This window comes from Accipiter gentilis, chromosome 6 (genome assembly GCF_929443795.1).
Source record: "Accipiter gentilis chromosome 6, bAccGen1.1, whole genome shotgun sequence".
NCBI classification, from domain to species: Eukaryota; Metazoa; Chordata; class Aves; order Accipitriformes; family Accipitridae; genus Astur; species Astur gentilis.
The window spans coordinates 1,943,722-1,958,834 of record NC_064885.1 but is presented as its reverse complement, the minus strand read 5'-3'; the positions used below and the strand labels follow the sequence as shown (position 1 = coordinate 1,958,834).

The 15,113-nt window shown below is 49.4% G+C and overlaps 1 protein-coding gene across 19 annotated transcripts in view; it reads right to left on the bottom strand.

Moving 5' to 3' along the window:
- The window catches only part of MSI2 (musashi RNA binding protein 2), a 259,784-nt gene that overhangs the window by 36,721 nt on the left and 207,950 nt on the right, over positions 1-15,113 (bottom strand). For 17 of the 19 annotated variants that reach the window (XM_049803462.1, XM_049803455.1, XM_049803456.1 and 14 more), the window contains one exon: positions 7,769-7,843. In XM_049803462.1, coding sequence (XP_049659419.1) covers positions 7,769-7,843 — 75 coding nt within the window. Of the gene's footprint in view, positions 1-2,763; positions 4,321-7,768; positions 7,844-15,113 lie in introns of those variants that run through there. The other 2 variants (XM_049803473.1, XM_049803475.1) reach the window with 2 other exon arrangements.

Sequence of the window (15,113 nt, the reverse complement as noted above, 5' to 3'; positions counted from 1 at the left end):
GAGGACAATCGGCATTTAAATTCAATGTTCAAGATGTTCTTACTGCTCAAGCAGTTATTCAAGGTATCAGTAGGGAAAAACCTAATGAAGGATGTGGGCAGTTTTGGTCCTTAGCCAGACATGCTGTTTGGGGAAACCTTAAGAGCAGCCTCACCCGCACAGAGGTGATGGGGCAGGAAAACAGGGACAGGCAGTGGTTTTACTGGCTACGCTCTGCTGCCATCGAAATTGGTGGAAGCTGGACCAGCAACTCAGATCAACAGCTTACCTCTTGAAAAGCTCACCTGAAATTTAATATCCAGGAGATTATTTTAAGGGGTGCGGGAAACGGGAGGTGAAAAAGGAATTTTATGCAATTCTTTGCAACATTAAAAAAATGCAACTCTTCTCAGAAAAAATGTCCCCAAGAGGCAAAGGTGCTTAAGCTCTGCTTGGACTCAGGCAACAGCTCGATACCATTTTTTCCTGCATCAGCACAAAAGCTACTGTCATCTAAGCAGAACTTGAAGGAGTACCTTCTGGCTGGAAATTTATGGGCTTTGCTATATTAATTTCTCAGTTTGCTGTCTGCAGTTCCAGCTGCTCCTCACTCCAGGGATGCACCTGCAATGTGAAGGGTCCCTCTTCAGCCTGCCCTCTGCCAGCAAAAGAAACCCAAAATCTTAATTTTAAGACAGGTCCAGTCTATAGTCTGTTTTCACTGATGGAGGCTGAAACGGAGATGTTTGAAGAGTGGTAATTAAGGTGGTTCTAGCAGATTTCAAATGCACTTTGTAAACCATTTTATGCCATGCAGATGCAGTAATGTGTTTTAGGTGAAAAAAAGCATGCAGCGCAGGGGTGATTAGAGCAGATTTTAAGCAGTTAAGAAAGGGTTAGACAAAGGAGTGAAAAACATTTCCAGCTTCGTTCCGCATCTCTTGCTGTTACAAGGCTTAACTAACTGAATAGACAATTTAAAATGTTTTGTATTTCTTCCTCCTATTTTGCAGCTGCCAGCAATTTCTCCTTCTTTCTTAATGTTAAGTTTGATCATTGAAGTATCATGACCAGACAAACTTTGCTCCCATTACTAAACATTACACAAGTCTCAGGCTTGTGTAACACTGCTTTAAAGAACGTTTTACAGAACTGACTCTTATTAATGCTAACTTTATTACTCCCTGCTCGTAAAGAAGCCACGTGTAGGCAGCATCTCCACTTTAAAATCGCTTTACATCACCAGAGTAGATGGCTGGGGGCTCGTGTCCACGCTAACATGGCTCGGGGTCGTTGAAGCACCATGCGCATCGTGTTGGGAGCCAGACCTTGGCCGATCTCAGTTGGCAGAATCACAGCTAAGTCCTTTGCGGGGATTTGCCTTACGCTCCTTCTGGTGAGCTGAACGTACCAGCTCCCAAACCTGGCCAGAAGGCACTCAACACGGTAAAAAGCTGCACCTCCTGAGTATGGCCATCGCTTTGCACCACCGCACCTCGCTACAGACAGAACGGTCAGCTCTGCAGTATGTTGAAGCTACAAACACATTCTTTTCCCCCTGTTCCCACTGCGCTCCCCTGGAGAAGTTATCAACCAGGAGCAAGACCTGCAAGAGCAACGTTAACTTGCAGCTTCCCAATATCTCTGGGTGTCCTAAGTAACAAATGCAGGAACTTCCCTTACCTCGCCTCCTTCTCTCACACTGTGAAGAAGCAGCCTTAAGCATGTCATTATAATAATAATTACCCTTGTCTTTGGTACCAGCTCCTCCTCCTCACCCAGAAAATAACCGTTAGACCTACTAGGCAAGCATCACAAATAACTTTTACACAAGAATACCTTCCTGCCCAGCACCGATGGCCGACAAGTGAACAGTTTGTGACTGGTATCAGGAAAGAAACTAAATTTAGCTCTATAGATTAACAGACGGTTGCTTTCAATGCTCTCATAATAATGAAAAACACCAGTTTAGACTTTGAACTGATCTTGCGTTGCATTTTCACAGCACCAGGCACTGCAGGAGCGTGACCCAAGGCTGGGCTTGGCGGACTATGGAGTACCATTATTAATAAGCAAGTGTATTTCCCTGAGCTCTGAAAAGTTTGTGAAAATATTTGGTTTTCCCACCTCTCCCCATATACAAAGGTTTTAATAAGCTTTAACAAACATACAAGCAAACAAACCCTTAATTAAAAAAAAATATTAAATATCTGAGCTGAGAGTTTCTAAGTAACTTTGACAATCCCCAAACATCCAGGTAAAGATGGAATAAAGTATAACTGAGATAAAACCAGTGATGGCAACCTCCCCGCCCTGCAGGCACGGCCAGCGGTACCCGTCCCACCGCGGGGTCTGCACCAAGAACACCGGCTGCCATCCCAGCCAGGGACCTCCTCACAGCGACACGCGTTACCTGATTTGCCTTTCCGTTTCCAAACAGCAGAAACAGATTCCCGCACGTTAGTGCTGGAGAGTTCGCAACCAGGCTTTCTAATACGCTTATGGGTTTGATGCTTAAACCCACCTCGGGCGCTGGCACGGACTGCACTGACCACAGCGGTGGAAGACCAGACTGCTGGGAATACTGCAATTTTAACACGGAGTCACTCCTCTCTCCCCAATTACAAGTGCATTGTTGTCTTTTTTGGTTTTAATTTTTGCTGTAAACACACCTCGTATGTAACCGTTCATCTCCAGATTCTTCAAACACTGGGTCACACACTTTGAGTGATGGTTGTTTTATTCTTTTATTAAATTGTCATTGGTACTGGTTATTTGGTGCGTCCAAACCAAAATATTAAAACTGCAAGCTAAGAGAGCAGCAACACAGCATATCCGTTGTAAACAATTTATTATTATTTTCTACCTCAGTTACTTACAGGAAAAAAGTCATAAAAAAGAAAAAAAGAAAAGCACAGATGGACTATTTACAAAAAATGAGAAAATTCACAATAGCTGAAATGTTTGCAAATCATGCACACTAAGACAAGTTCACAAAAGCAAAGCAATTCATAGCAAAAAAACCCAAACAAAATAATAAGAAGCCATACAGATTAAAAAAAGCTATTGCCTGCAGAAAAGTAAAAAGAAAACTAACCAATTATTACATCAAGCATCTTTAATGAAATGAACAGCATAGCCGTGTATTGTAGAGCCTTTGACACTGACATTTTAAACAAGTGGATTAACAAACATTAAAATGCATTACAGTTCTACTGTAAGCATGCAATTTACTTCTCACAAACTTATAAAATGGGTAGAAACGCTTCAAGAAAAACAGAATTTAAATACGACGTGTGTTTTCTACCCAGAAGTCCAGAATCCGGTCTTGTTAAAAATAAAGCCAATGGATGGAGGCATTATCACATAGGCTTGCAGCTCTTCTGCGATTTGGGTGGAGATTCAGAGGCGCGATAAGCTAGCAGGGGAAAGCTTGAACCTCTTGCCAAAATTTAAGTAATTTGCCCATGATTCGCAAGCAAAGTCTGGAAGTAGAAGCGACTGCAGGGAGTATGCGAGCGCATCGCCGGCTGCGAGACAGGGGGCGGTGAGCGGCTCGGAGCCGGGGCAGGGATTGCTGCCGGAGGTGCGGAACTGCCTACGCCCTTCGCTCGGCGGCTGCGAGCCACGGTCCTTGCGTGATTACGGCGGCTCTGGGAAGAGCCACCGACCCAAAGCGAACGGAACGGGAGAAACCACGCGTGGGACTGCTGCGCCCGCAGCCGCCAGCGCCACAGGGTCACACGTGCGGACGCAGGGCACTCGCTTGGAATAATTAAATAATAAACCCTGCGTTGCTAATGATCCTAGCGACGGGAGATGCTAGTCTCGCTCCGCCCTAATTATGATTTGTGCTACTGATGAACGACTCTATGTTAAAAAGCGCCAGTATCTCTCTTTGGGGCTGCTTGTGAGACCCAATCATCATTTTTGCTTCCTTGATAAAATTATTTCTAAAAAGTTTGTGAGAAGTCATGCCTTCATAACGCCCCTAACCCCGATCCTTGTGAGTTACATTCCAAGTGGGCATTAAAAACTCATAACAAAGCAGAAGAAAAAAAAAATAAAAAAATAAAAAAAATAAAAAGCAAACTCAAAGCAGTGAGGATATGGAGCCTTTAAAAAAATAAAAATAAAATAAAAAGTCCAGTCAATCAAACCAGCCAGTAAGAGCAGCAATTTTTCAGTGGACATTGATATTAAACATGGACCACCCAGGCTTTTTCTGTCTCTCTCTCTCTCTCTCTCTCTCATTAGCACTGTAGTAAACCCCGATTAATTTGTTATGCATCTTTAAGAACTAGTTGATAAAAATTATGTCTTGTGAAATCGGCAAATAGTCTGCAAAGTGAAATAAGAACAGAAATTAATAGATTAAACTGAAAAGATAAGTCCCAGAAATTAAAAAAAAAAAAAAAAAAAAAAGAAGACACAGAAAGGGAGTGATTGCAATTGAAAAAAAAAAAAAAAAAAAGGGGCTACGTACTGAGTTATAAAGGCCTAGAGGAAAAAAATAACGGGATGGGAGAAGATAGAGCAGTTGCCAAAGTGATTGCATGTGTCTCGCCCGTGGAGCAAGGGGCCGTCCCCGTGCTGGTAGGGAAGAGCGGAGGATGCGGGAGAGGGCCCGGCCGGGGACCCTGCCAGCAGCTCCGGCAGCCGGCGCGCTCCAGGACAGAAATGGAAATGCAAACAGGTGAATCGTGACATTTGTAGCCTCGTTTCACTTGGACAACAGTAAATACCAATAGGACAGTTCAATTCAGATGGGCATTCAATTTTTTTTTTTATTTTTTTTTTAATTAAAGAAGTAAGTAGCGTAACCTGAGGAGGAACTGGAATAACACCCGCTGGCAGGAGACGAGGCGCCGCAGCGCAGAGCCCTGTGGGACGGTGACTGCGAACAGCACGGCTCCGCAACGACACCCACCGGGACGCCCTGCCAGGCTGGTTTACTGCAGCACCCGTGCAGGAGAACAGGTTTCACGACACAACTGTACTGTAGTAAAAAGCCCTGCCAGGTCCCCCCTATAACGAGCCATAGGAATACAGCTGTATCTTTGTACGTATTGTACTGCTGTGTATACTTATACATACACATCGGTGCGGCTGCAACACCACCGCTGGTCGGGTACCGCAGAGCCGGGAGGCGGACGAAGCTCTCAGGCACGCTGCCTGGGATGCTCCTGCAGCAACGGCCAAGTATTTTTCTTTTCAAATCGTGACCCTGAGCATTCGGGCATGACAACTTACTAAAAAAAGCAGATTTCAGATTTCTCTCCATCAGGTTCGCACGGGCTTCTATCTCACGCTCCAAGCCACAGTTGTGCCACGGGCACTTCTGCAAGCGTCAAAACACGGGAAGGGAAGGGTTGGGGGGCTTGGGCTCTTTCGAGGAGGAGGACTGTGTGCTGGAACCACACTCACGCTATTCGTCCGCTGGCACTAAAGGTCTTTCCCCGTGGCAGGCGCATGCAGCGGACGCTGGCACATCCCCGTCCTCAAATCCTGACCCGCTCCCAAAAGGCTCTCTCGCGCCCCGAGCTGTGCTCCCGTGGCACGGGGTGCTCTGAGCCCAACACTCCTCCTTCCAAATGCCCGACTCCAGGAGCAGGGACACCCCGTCCTGCCCACGGGCATCAAACCCCTCGCGCCGTGCCTGCCGGCAGGGAGGGCTCCCGCGCCCCACGCCGCTCTGACGGGTCGTGTTTCTAGAGACCGGAGTCCAAGTCATCTGAGAAAACCCGCCTAACGACTCTATTAACGGTTCTGAGCGCTCTCAAGGAATAAATCATCTGAGCGGGACTGGAGCAAACAACACGGGCAGAGCTTTGGGGCAGGGAAATCCAAGCAAGGCAGTGGAGGACTCCGAGCGTCTCCCCTTCGCTGCCCTGCTCCCAAAGGCACAACCGGTGCCCGCAGTCAGGTTCACCTGCTTTTCGGGGGTGACAATCCACTTGGATTTTCTTCTGCGTATTCAATCTCTGCAAGAGACTGAAAATAACTAGCAAATAACTGGAAGGCCCGTTTTGAAAAACCAGGCCCTTAATAAAAATATATATAATGAGGGCTAGTGTCAAACGGCACCTCTGCTGTGAGCTGGCAGACGTGTTCATTTTAGACATGTTTATAATTAGAGTCATCTAAGCTCTGCCGATTTTCATCATTTAACTTATCAAAGGTGTCTCTCATTTAGCTGTCTTCGTACGAATCGGCTGGTACAAGGAATCGTGAGGGCCTGGGAGGAAAAGCGTGAGACAACACGCGAACGCCTTCTGAAGCCTCCTCCTCATATTCAACTAACGGCTGCGATCCTGCCAGCCTGGACCTCTGCCCGCCGGCTCCAGCGGCCTCGTCACCACCAGCAGCCCCGTCCCCCACCGCTGCCGACCCTCCCTGCCCGGCACGCTGCCCCAGCAGCTCCGCCGTCAGCCCTGACACCCTGCTTGTTTCGGCCCCGGCTCCGTTGGGGAGGGTGTAGCGCGGGTGGGAAAGAGGCAGATGAGCCGTAAGTACAGCCCTAGCGTTTGTGAACTGAAATTGAAAAAGAACGCCGAACACCACCGTTTCCCTTGGTGTTATTAAAAAAAAAACGGCTGCACAGAAACTACCGTCCCAAGGACATTGTTCGTCTTACGGATGCTAATAATACGTACGCTTCCAATGCAATGTTTCATCCTAACGACCTAGAGCCGAACACGAGGCTGTATCTTCGCCCCAGCGTGCCACAGGTAGAGCCGAGCATCCCTCCGCACCCTCACCCGCCCTGAAGGACCTTCTCTCATTTTGGCTTCCCTCCCCGCGGAGCCGCTGCCCCTTCCGTGCCCGCCGTTGCTCGCTACCGGGGGGGTTCACTCTCTTTCTCCATTACCCTGAGCAGAACTCGGCTCCCAACCCTCCATTTCGGAGCTGCCGAGCAGCAGCGGGCGGTGGGACCGCTCGCCCGTGACCCCCCGCGACAAGCGCGCTCCCGAATTTAACGCCCAGCACACCGGGGTCTCCTCGCCGCGGTGGGCTTCAGCTGTTAGTAAGCCATAAACACAGCAGCGTCGCTTCGCTTGTTAGCGCTGCCCGGGAAAGCCCAGGGCGCGAGGAAAGGAACCTCGCTGTCCTGGGTGGTTTCAGTCCCACCTGCGGGACGTGCTGGAACGGGAAAGGGCTTTTCGTGATCCCCGCCGTGTCCCGCAGCCCGTCCGCGGCACGGCCGCCCCGACCCGGTCCCGCCGCAGCAGCAGTTGGCTGCCCCGCCAAGCAAAAGCGGGGGAAACCAAACCGAACCATCAACGCACGGCTAAAAACTCTTTCTGTGAAGGACACCGGAGCTATCGATAAAGAACGCAGGAAGGCTGGACTTCTCATTCCAAGACTGCGCTTGTAATGAATAAACACTTACCGCAGGACAGTATGGGAACGTGTGTGCGAGTCTCTGTGTGCGTGTGCGTGTCGGTGTATATCTCTATAATATATATGAAAGGAAAAACCCATCAAAGGGAGGGTAATAGCTCTTAAATGATCTCTGTTGCTTCATGTTTTAATTTAAGAAGTTTGTTTTCAAATAACCAGTACCAATTTACACGTTAGTAAAAATGTATTTAAAATATGTATATATAAATATCTGTTTTAAAATAGTAAAAAAATTTGTTGTTGTGTGAGATGCTCCCTGCAGACTTGCCTGTCTCAGCTTGCAGCTATGGATTTAAAAAAAAGCTAAAAAAAAAAAAAAAAAAAAAAAAAAAAAAAAGAAGGAAGGAGGGGGGAAAAAGTAAATCTGCAAATGAAATGTACGTACCTGGGAACTGATAGCTGTAACTTGGGGCAAATCCAGGATATCCTCGGCCATACGTTGCAACAAAATTCGGGTAACCTTGATCACAGAAATGTTAAAAAAAAGAAAAAAAAAGAGAGAGAGAGAGAAAGAGAAGTTTGAAGATTAATAAAGGTTTTTTGTTTTTAAATACAATGCAAAATTACATCGAGGATAGGTGAAACTTGATTTTACAGAAGGTATTAAAACCCAAGATTTATTCCGCTCATGCAAAACTGCAGAAAGGTTTCATTATTATCTTGAATGGAAACATCTAGAGCCGGCCGGCTTTCCTGCTCACTTCCCTGCCTGGCTTTGTGCATAAGACCTGTCACTCAGGTAATTAACATGCACTTTGGTATCTGAAGTCCAAGGACTGTGCATACTTGTTAGCTGGAAGAGTAAATGCCAAATGCTAAGGCTAAACACATAACACAGGTTTGCTCTGACATTTGGAGAGCTTACAATGAATGTACTTTGCTTCAGAGCTATTGACAGTTGGAGATTAAGGTAGTAGTAATTCTTTATCCCGGGAGTGTGAAGGACAACAGTTAACACATCAAAGAGTTAGAGGCAGCAACAGCAATGAGCCAGAGAGTCAAAGAGCTTTTAATTTTTCAGGAAAGTAAGACCTGGCTCTAAGAGCCACTTCCTAAAGCAATTTCTGAGATAGGCGCAGAAACGCATCCAACCTCAGGCAGCTTTTGAAATTTTATTATGAGAAAAATACCCCTCGAGATCACTTTGTTAATGAAGGTGCTTAAGTAAATACATGAAGTGGCAACTCTGCCCGCTCTAACGCAGCGGCCGGGAGCGCAAGGTAGTGTCGGCAAGAGGGCAGAGGGTGTGGGAGGTCCGCCGGCGGGCGTTTGATGGACGGAGGGACCGCCGCTCGGCGGTGAGCCCCGCGGGCGTTCGGCCAAGGGTTTCACCGCGTCACCCCGTCATGCCTCGCCAGCATCGCAGGCGGTTAGCTCCGACAGCCGGGCCGGGGCAGAGGGGTTTCGCTCTGCGGGCAGCAGCAGGTTTGCGTACGTGCTGGAGGTCACAGCGGTCCCTAAACGTGCGTGGGCTGGCAGCAGCCGAGGGGTCACACGCTGTGACACCCCCCCTGTGTTTTAATTTTCCAGCCCTAATGCAAAAGAGCTGTCCTCTCTGGTCCCACCGTGGCTGTCTGCTACGGCTGATGCCACGAGCCATCCTGTACACTGAGGAGATTTCCTAAAACCATAACCTCGCTTCCAATCCTCAGCGTTTCCTTGCTCGGTTTTCTTAAGAACAGGAACTACCCTTTGCAATTCTAGTGCAATAAATGCTGTGTGACGTTCCTGCTGACTGTCAGCACCAGCCCAGACTCCTCCAGCCTCCAGGAAAGACCTCTCCAGACCAAGAAACCACCACGAAAAGTTTGCTTTCCCTCCATCTGAAGTCAGTGGAAATCTTGGCAGTGATGACGGCAGCAGCTGGGCTGGACCCTGAGAACACGTTTAGCAGCTGAATGGTTCTTCTGGGGGTCTCCTATCTCTGCTTTTATTTATTCTTTAATGTACTCATACATCGTACAGCTCTCTTTCTGCCGCAGCAAGTCCCTCCACTTCTGATTAGATTTATATATACATATAACGTACTATTAATCACAATCTACAACTGGAAGATAAAAATGCTTGGATGAATTTTGATTACGGGATTAAGCAGTGCCAGGGGAAAGCAGCCCTGCGATCCCCGGACAGCACGTTGCGGCTTTCAGCGATGTGTACATACCGCTTAGCCCTTGCGTGTTTATTTCACAGCTCAACAGCTGGATTCCTTTAGAAATTAATCACCTCTGTCATTAAATCAGATCTTTCAGAGTTAAGCTTTACAAACCTCTTTTCCTTTTTTTTTAGAACAACAATATTGATAAATGGATTGTTTGCTAAGTAAGTAGCGCCATTAACACCACTGCGAGCTCCAGCACGAAAAATCGCTCTGCGGCGTCCGACCGCAGCCCCTCTCCTTGCCAAGTGGAAAAAATTAAGTTTCATTCTGATTCGAGTGACTCTGGAGCAGATCCGTCAGCTCGCAACTGTTGGGGCCACAGGGCACCGATGTGCCGGGCAGCGCCCGAGGTCTGCCCTGGGGAGCGGGGGCTGCAGGTGAGGTGCCCGTGTGCCCACGGTGTTTTTTGGAGCTGGCAGTGCGGTGCAGGATGCCGTCTCTTCCGCTGGCCTGCCCTGGGATGCTCTGCGGGGCCGGGGATGCTCTTGCCCCGGTGCATTCGCCTCCAAACCCAGGGCAGCGTGCGGCACCGCAGCAGCCCCGCTCTCCTTGGGCAAACCCGGAGCTGCCTGGGGGGGCTCTCGCCTGCATCGCCAGTGCTCAACGCTCTCTAGGTCAGGCAGATGAAATCATAAATTTATAATACAGCATTACTTCAATTTTCCTCTTCATTTACTGCTGCAGTGCCCAGCTCTGCTCTAACGAGTCAAAGCCCGATCCACGCAGGGGAAATTGCCTGGCTGAATATCAATAGCGCATTAACACCATGCCCATGTGGATGCTTCATCAAGCCAAATTATGGCCATGCTGACCTACCCACCATTTCCATTAGATGCCATTCTCATCCTGCATTGGGCACCGAACAGTTTATTTGCTTCAGTAGTCTTGGGGAATGATCAATCTCTCTAATTATCCTTTGTTGCTAAACCAGAAATCCAAGTTTTGCCTGGATTACCTCTTCCGAAGCGAGACCCTCCTGGCCACGGAAGCAGAACTCCAACCAACAACCAACACCGCTTTCACACCACCACCTCCATCCAGCTCCTGCCTCGGACATCAACGGCAGCACGTCCGACGCACCCACCGTGCAGGCTGGGTGAACTCCCAGCCCACGTGCTGGAGCCTTGCGGAGCCCCGTCTCACAGCCGGCCAGATCCTGCCCTGCGCTGGATGCTCTCCGGACAGTGCTGGCATGCCGGGTCAGAGCCACGGCTGCTGGAAGCACCACGCTGACCACCCAACGGTCACGTTCCACCGGCTGTTGCCAACAACCGCCAACAGGTAACACCGACCTTTCTCCTTACAGCGTACCTGAGGGCATCACGGCATTCCTGGTGCTAAAGCCCATCCTGGTGGGCCCACGGTAAAGTCCGAGCTTTGCACGCATTCTACAAAAGGGGAGACCGGGCAAACTGCCCTACCTTCCATTCTGCACGGGGGATCTGTGGCCCCGGAGACCGAGCAGCTTGCCACGGCACCCGCATAAGGTCACTGGAAAGGCAGGAGACTCCAGCCAGACTCCCGACTCCCCTCTGTCCCACCAGCATCTCCAGATGGAGAAACGGCTTTTCTGCTCTGGGCAGGGAAGTGTCCACAACCATTGAACCCAGCAATGGCAATGTCTTTTCATTTTTATATTTGGTGATCTGAGATGGACAAAGCTCATGGTTAATATGTGGGAACGTTGAGCTCATTGGGGCCTGGGGACCTCCGCAAAACAAATTTAAATGCTCCAGTAAATGCAAGAAAATTATTGTCTCCCAATGTTGCTCAGAGCAAGGAATGCCAGGTCCTTTCCAAGGAAAGGCACGGTCCTTCTCCCAGAGCGTAGCCCCATGCTGCAATAAAAACGTTCAGGGTCTTTCTCAGAAGTAACGTGCTGTGACCTTGACATAAGCACCTGTGGCACGAGGGAACGCAAACCAAAAATTCTCTCCTACAGACACAGGGGGTGGTCACGTCCTAGGAAGCAGCTAGGAGAAGAAACACGTCTGCTGTAGAAGTTTCTCCCGTGGTCCAACAAAGTTGACCAATCTCCTACTTCAAGGGAATTAAAGAGCTAAGCTAAAGCCGGCCGCAGCTGCGTTCATCAGCGATGGCTCCAGCGGGTGCTGCTGTGGGAGCCCGGGGGGTTCCGGTAAGTCGTGCCAGCCTCCTGGGAAGCCTGTGCTAACGAAGGGCTCCCCTTCCTGAATGGTGCCTCAGAGGCAGCTGCTACTCTATTAAACAGAGTCTGATGGAAAAAAGGAATGACTTTCTTTGAAGGGCACAAGCTTCTTTTATGCATGAGTTCAGCCTACCTAGATTGAACGTGTGCAGTAATGCAGAGCCCCGCTCTGCCTTGTGCAGTGATAGAAGCAGCCTGTTAGAGACCTTCTGAAATCTGGTGTTCACATCAGACATCATTTCGGCAGGCTGGGGGTGTAAGCTTTACGGGCCAAGCGCTTCCGTCTCTGGAGGAGTTTGCAAGTTAAAAAGAGCCCAACTTTAATATGAAACACCAGCAAGTCTAAGATGCCCGCCGCCAGAAGAAGCGAGCGCTGTGGGGCCCCGGCTCAGATCGAGCAGCACAGCGGTCCCCTCCAGAGCCGAGTGTCACCGCCGGGATCCCCGCAACAGCGGCCGCGACATCCCAGACGCACAGAGCTGCTTCAGATGGGAGGGCAGACAGAGACACCCCGCTATTAACGTTGCTCCTCGGTTGCTTTCTTCTTTTCTCTCTTTTTTTTCGAGTTTTCAGGTACAGACCTGAATGGAAGGCAAAAAGCCGTGGGGCAACGCAGTGACACCCACACGCCCTTGGGCGATGGATGGGGGGGTCCTTGGTTTGCACGCCAGGACGAGGCGAGAGAGGTGAGGCTTCTTCTGGGCACACGGCAAGCTTCTCGGCCACCGAACTGCTCCCGCTCAGCTGCAGATGTGCGCGCTGCCTGCTGGGGGGACACGGTGCCCGTTCACGGGCATCCATGGGGCTGCCAGGGAGAGAGAGATCCCTGGAACTGAAACCACTCCAGCCCGCTCTTTATGCAGAGTGGCTAATTAACGTTCCCCATCTCCCGCGAGACTGCGCACATCCCAGCAGCAGACCGAGCCCGAGACGGCCCAGAAGCAGTCCTGGCAAAAGGCTCAGCCTGCCCGCGCTCTCGGAGTCAAAAAATCCTTTCAGAAGAACACTTTAATTTTGTTCCAATCAACCAAATCAGCGCAGAAGCGGCTGCCTACGCACCTTTAGACCCCGGCTGCTGCAGGCTCCTTGGGGAGGCTGTGATTAATGAAAAAGACCAACTTCCTTAATAGCTTTGGAGGGAGTCGCTCCCCACTCTTTCCTTTGGGTTGTCTCGTGCGTTCGTTTCTCTGATTCCCTCCTCTGCCCATGAACAGCATCTGGAGAAGGTGACCTTGAACAAGGGCTTCTGGAAACAGGTATAAAATTCCTTCCAGAGCAGCCCCAACCGCTCTGTTTCAGTTTCAGGAACGGGGTAGGGCAGACACCAGCCTCCTGGGATCTCAGCAAAACGCTCGGCTACTGCAGACGCTGCCTCCGGCGGTACGTTACTTTGTGCGCCTCATCGTTTGATGGGTTAATTATGCCCCTCTCCCTGCGGGGATGGGGTCCCACCGTGAGCCAGCAGCTGGGGGGGCTTGGGAAGGAGAGATTCGGGCTCCCCGCTGAGCCACTGCCCATCAGGCCCCTTGAAGCCAACTCTTACAGGCAGCCTTTGAAAACAGGGATTTATAATGGCCATCCGGACAGCCTTGCTCTCGTGTGTTGCCATTTCCTTGTTTAGCACTTAATTATTTAATACGGTGCCACTGTAGCAAGCAGGAACTTGGAAGATGAAAAAACCAGCTAGAGCAGATAATGAAGCATCTGGCCTTCAACACGAATCAATCATTAATTCTGAGCAAGTCACCCTGATTTGAAATCTAATGTGAGCACGTTGCGAGACCGGCCGGAGCAGAGCTGGTTGGGGTGACCCGACCCACCCCACCGCAGCGGGACGGGAATTTGCCAACAGGCACCCGCGGCACTTGCTCTGTGTAGAAGCAGATCTGCTTGCCGAAGGCTCCTTCCCTTAATTCTTGTGGCTTGAAACGATCTTTTTCCAGAGAGGCAGCCCCAGTGGGAATGACTCGCGCCACACCTGAGGGCTGAATTTTCCCTTCAGGTCACTGGGGTGGACCCCGGCTCCGTTCGTTCCTTGCCCGGCTGCGAGAAGGGTCGAGGCAACTCTGCCCACGGCGAGCAGGAGAGTGAGACTGCCCGGGGTCTTTTTTGCCTACCCAGGGTGACCTGAGCTTTCTCCTCCAGCAGCTGGGTGGGACTGGCCAGCAAGGCGGGACACACCACCTCCAGCACCCCAAACCTCGGGCACCACGAGTGGAAAAGAAGGAGAAACAACAGAAATAGAGTACATATGTTCAAGCACATTGGGAACGTACAGGTAACAAAATCAGACCGACTAGAAGATGATAAATATTTTAACCGTAAAATGTAATTTCCAAACACTATGGGGCAGGGCGGCGGTGGAGTGTGGGGACAGAAAAATAGATGATCAGCTGAAATAACTGAATTACACATCCCAGAAATGGATCGTTCCAGCCACACGAACAGAAGTACTATTAATTCAGAGATAAAGCAAACATGGCAGGGAAGTTTTCCCTATCAAATCAAGCGGTGCCTCAAGTCAGACATCGCAGCGTAACAGCCTGATACTCATAGGAACCGAGTCCTCTGACCTGACGCCCACTCCAGGAGCCTTGGGGTCCTCCAGCATCTCAGACAGCCTGTGGACCTGCTTGGCAGAGCTCAGAACAACCGAGCACCAGCTTTCGAGGCTGGTTTTTGTGCTCAGTTTCTGGGATCTTCTAAACCCAGGACAGAAAATTCAGGGCATCCTGGAGGGGCCGGGTACCAGGGACGCTAGCCTGGGAAAGGCTCATTTCTGCCTGGGCACACCTCCAGATGCCCTCTTGTTCATGCATGCGTTATGGACACAGCAGGTGACAACCGAGGGAAACTCCAGCAATACAAAGGGAGCAGAAAGTTGAAAATACATGGGGTTTTACAAAAATACATTGGCAATGGGTTAGCAGCATTTCGGCTTAGTAAATCTGAGGACAGAGTATCGAGAGGTTGTCACGTTATATAGAAAGAACAACTATCTAGGCAGAAACAAATGAGAACCAATTATAACTAAATAGACCTCATGCACAAATAGAATTTTGCCATTAAATATCATTTATCCCATTTAATTAGTATTTTCTGGACACAATACTCTGGACTAAAATACCGTTCCATCTCCTTGAAACTTGTAATTATTGTTGCGACCTACACTCTTACGCATCTCCCTGCTTTCTCCATCTTGTATGCCATTTAAGAAACGGCAAGATTTTCAATTATCTATGCTGAACTGTCAAAGATACCTTTAAAAGAAGGGGAATAATGTGTGACTCAATTCCTCTAAAAAAGGGGAGAGATCATTTTTAGTCAGAATGAACACACTGCATCTTTCATCATTCTATTTTTGCGAGTAAAAGTAAAACAGGCTATTTAAAACATCCATTTAAA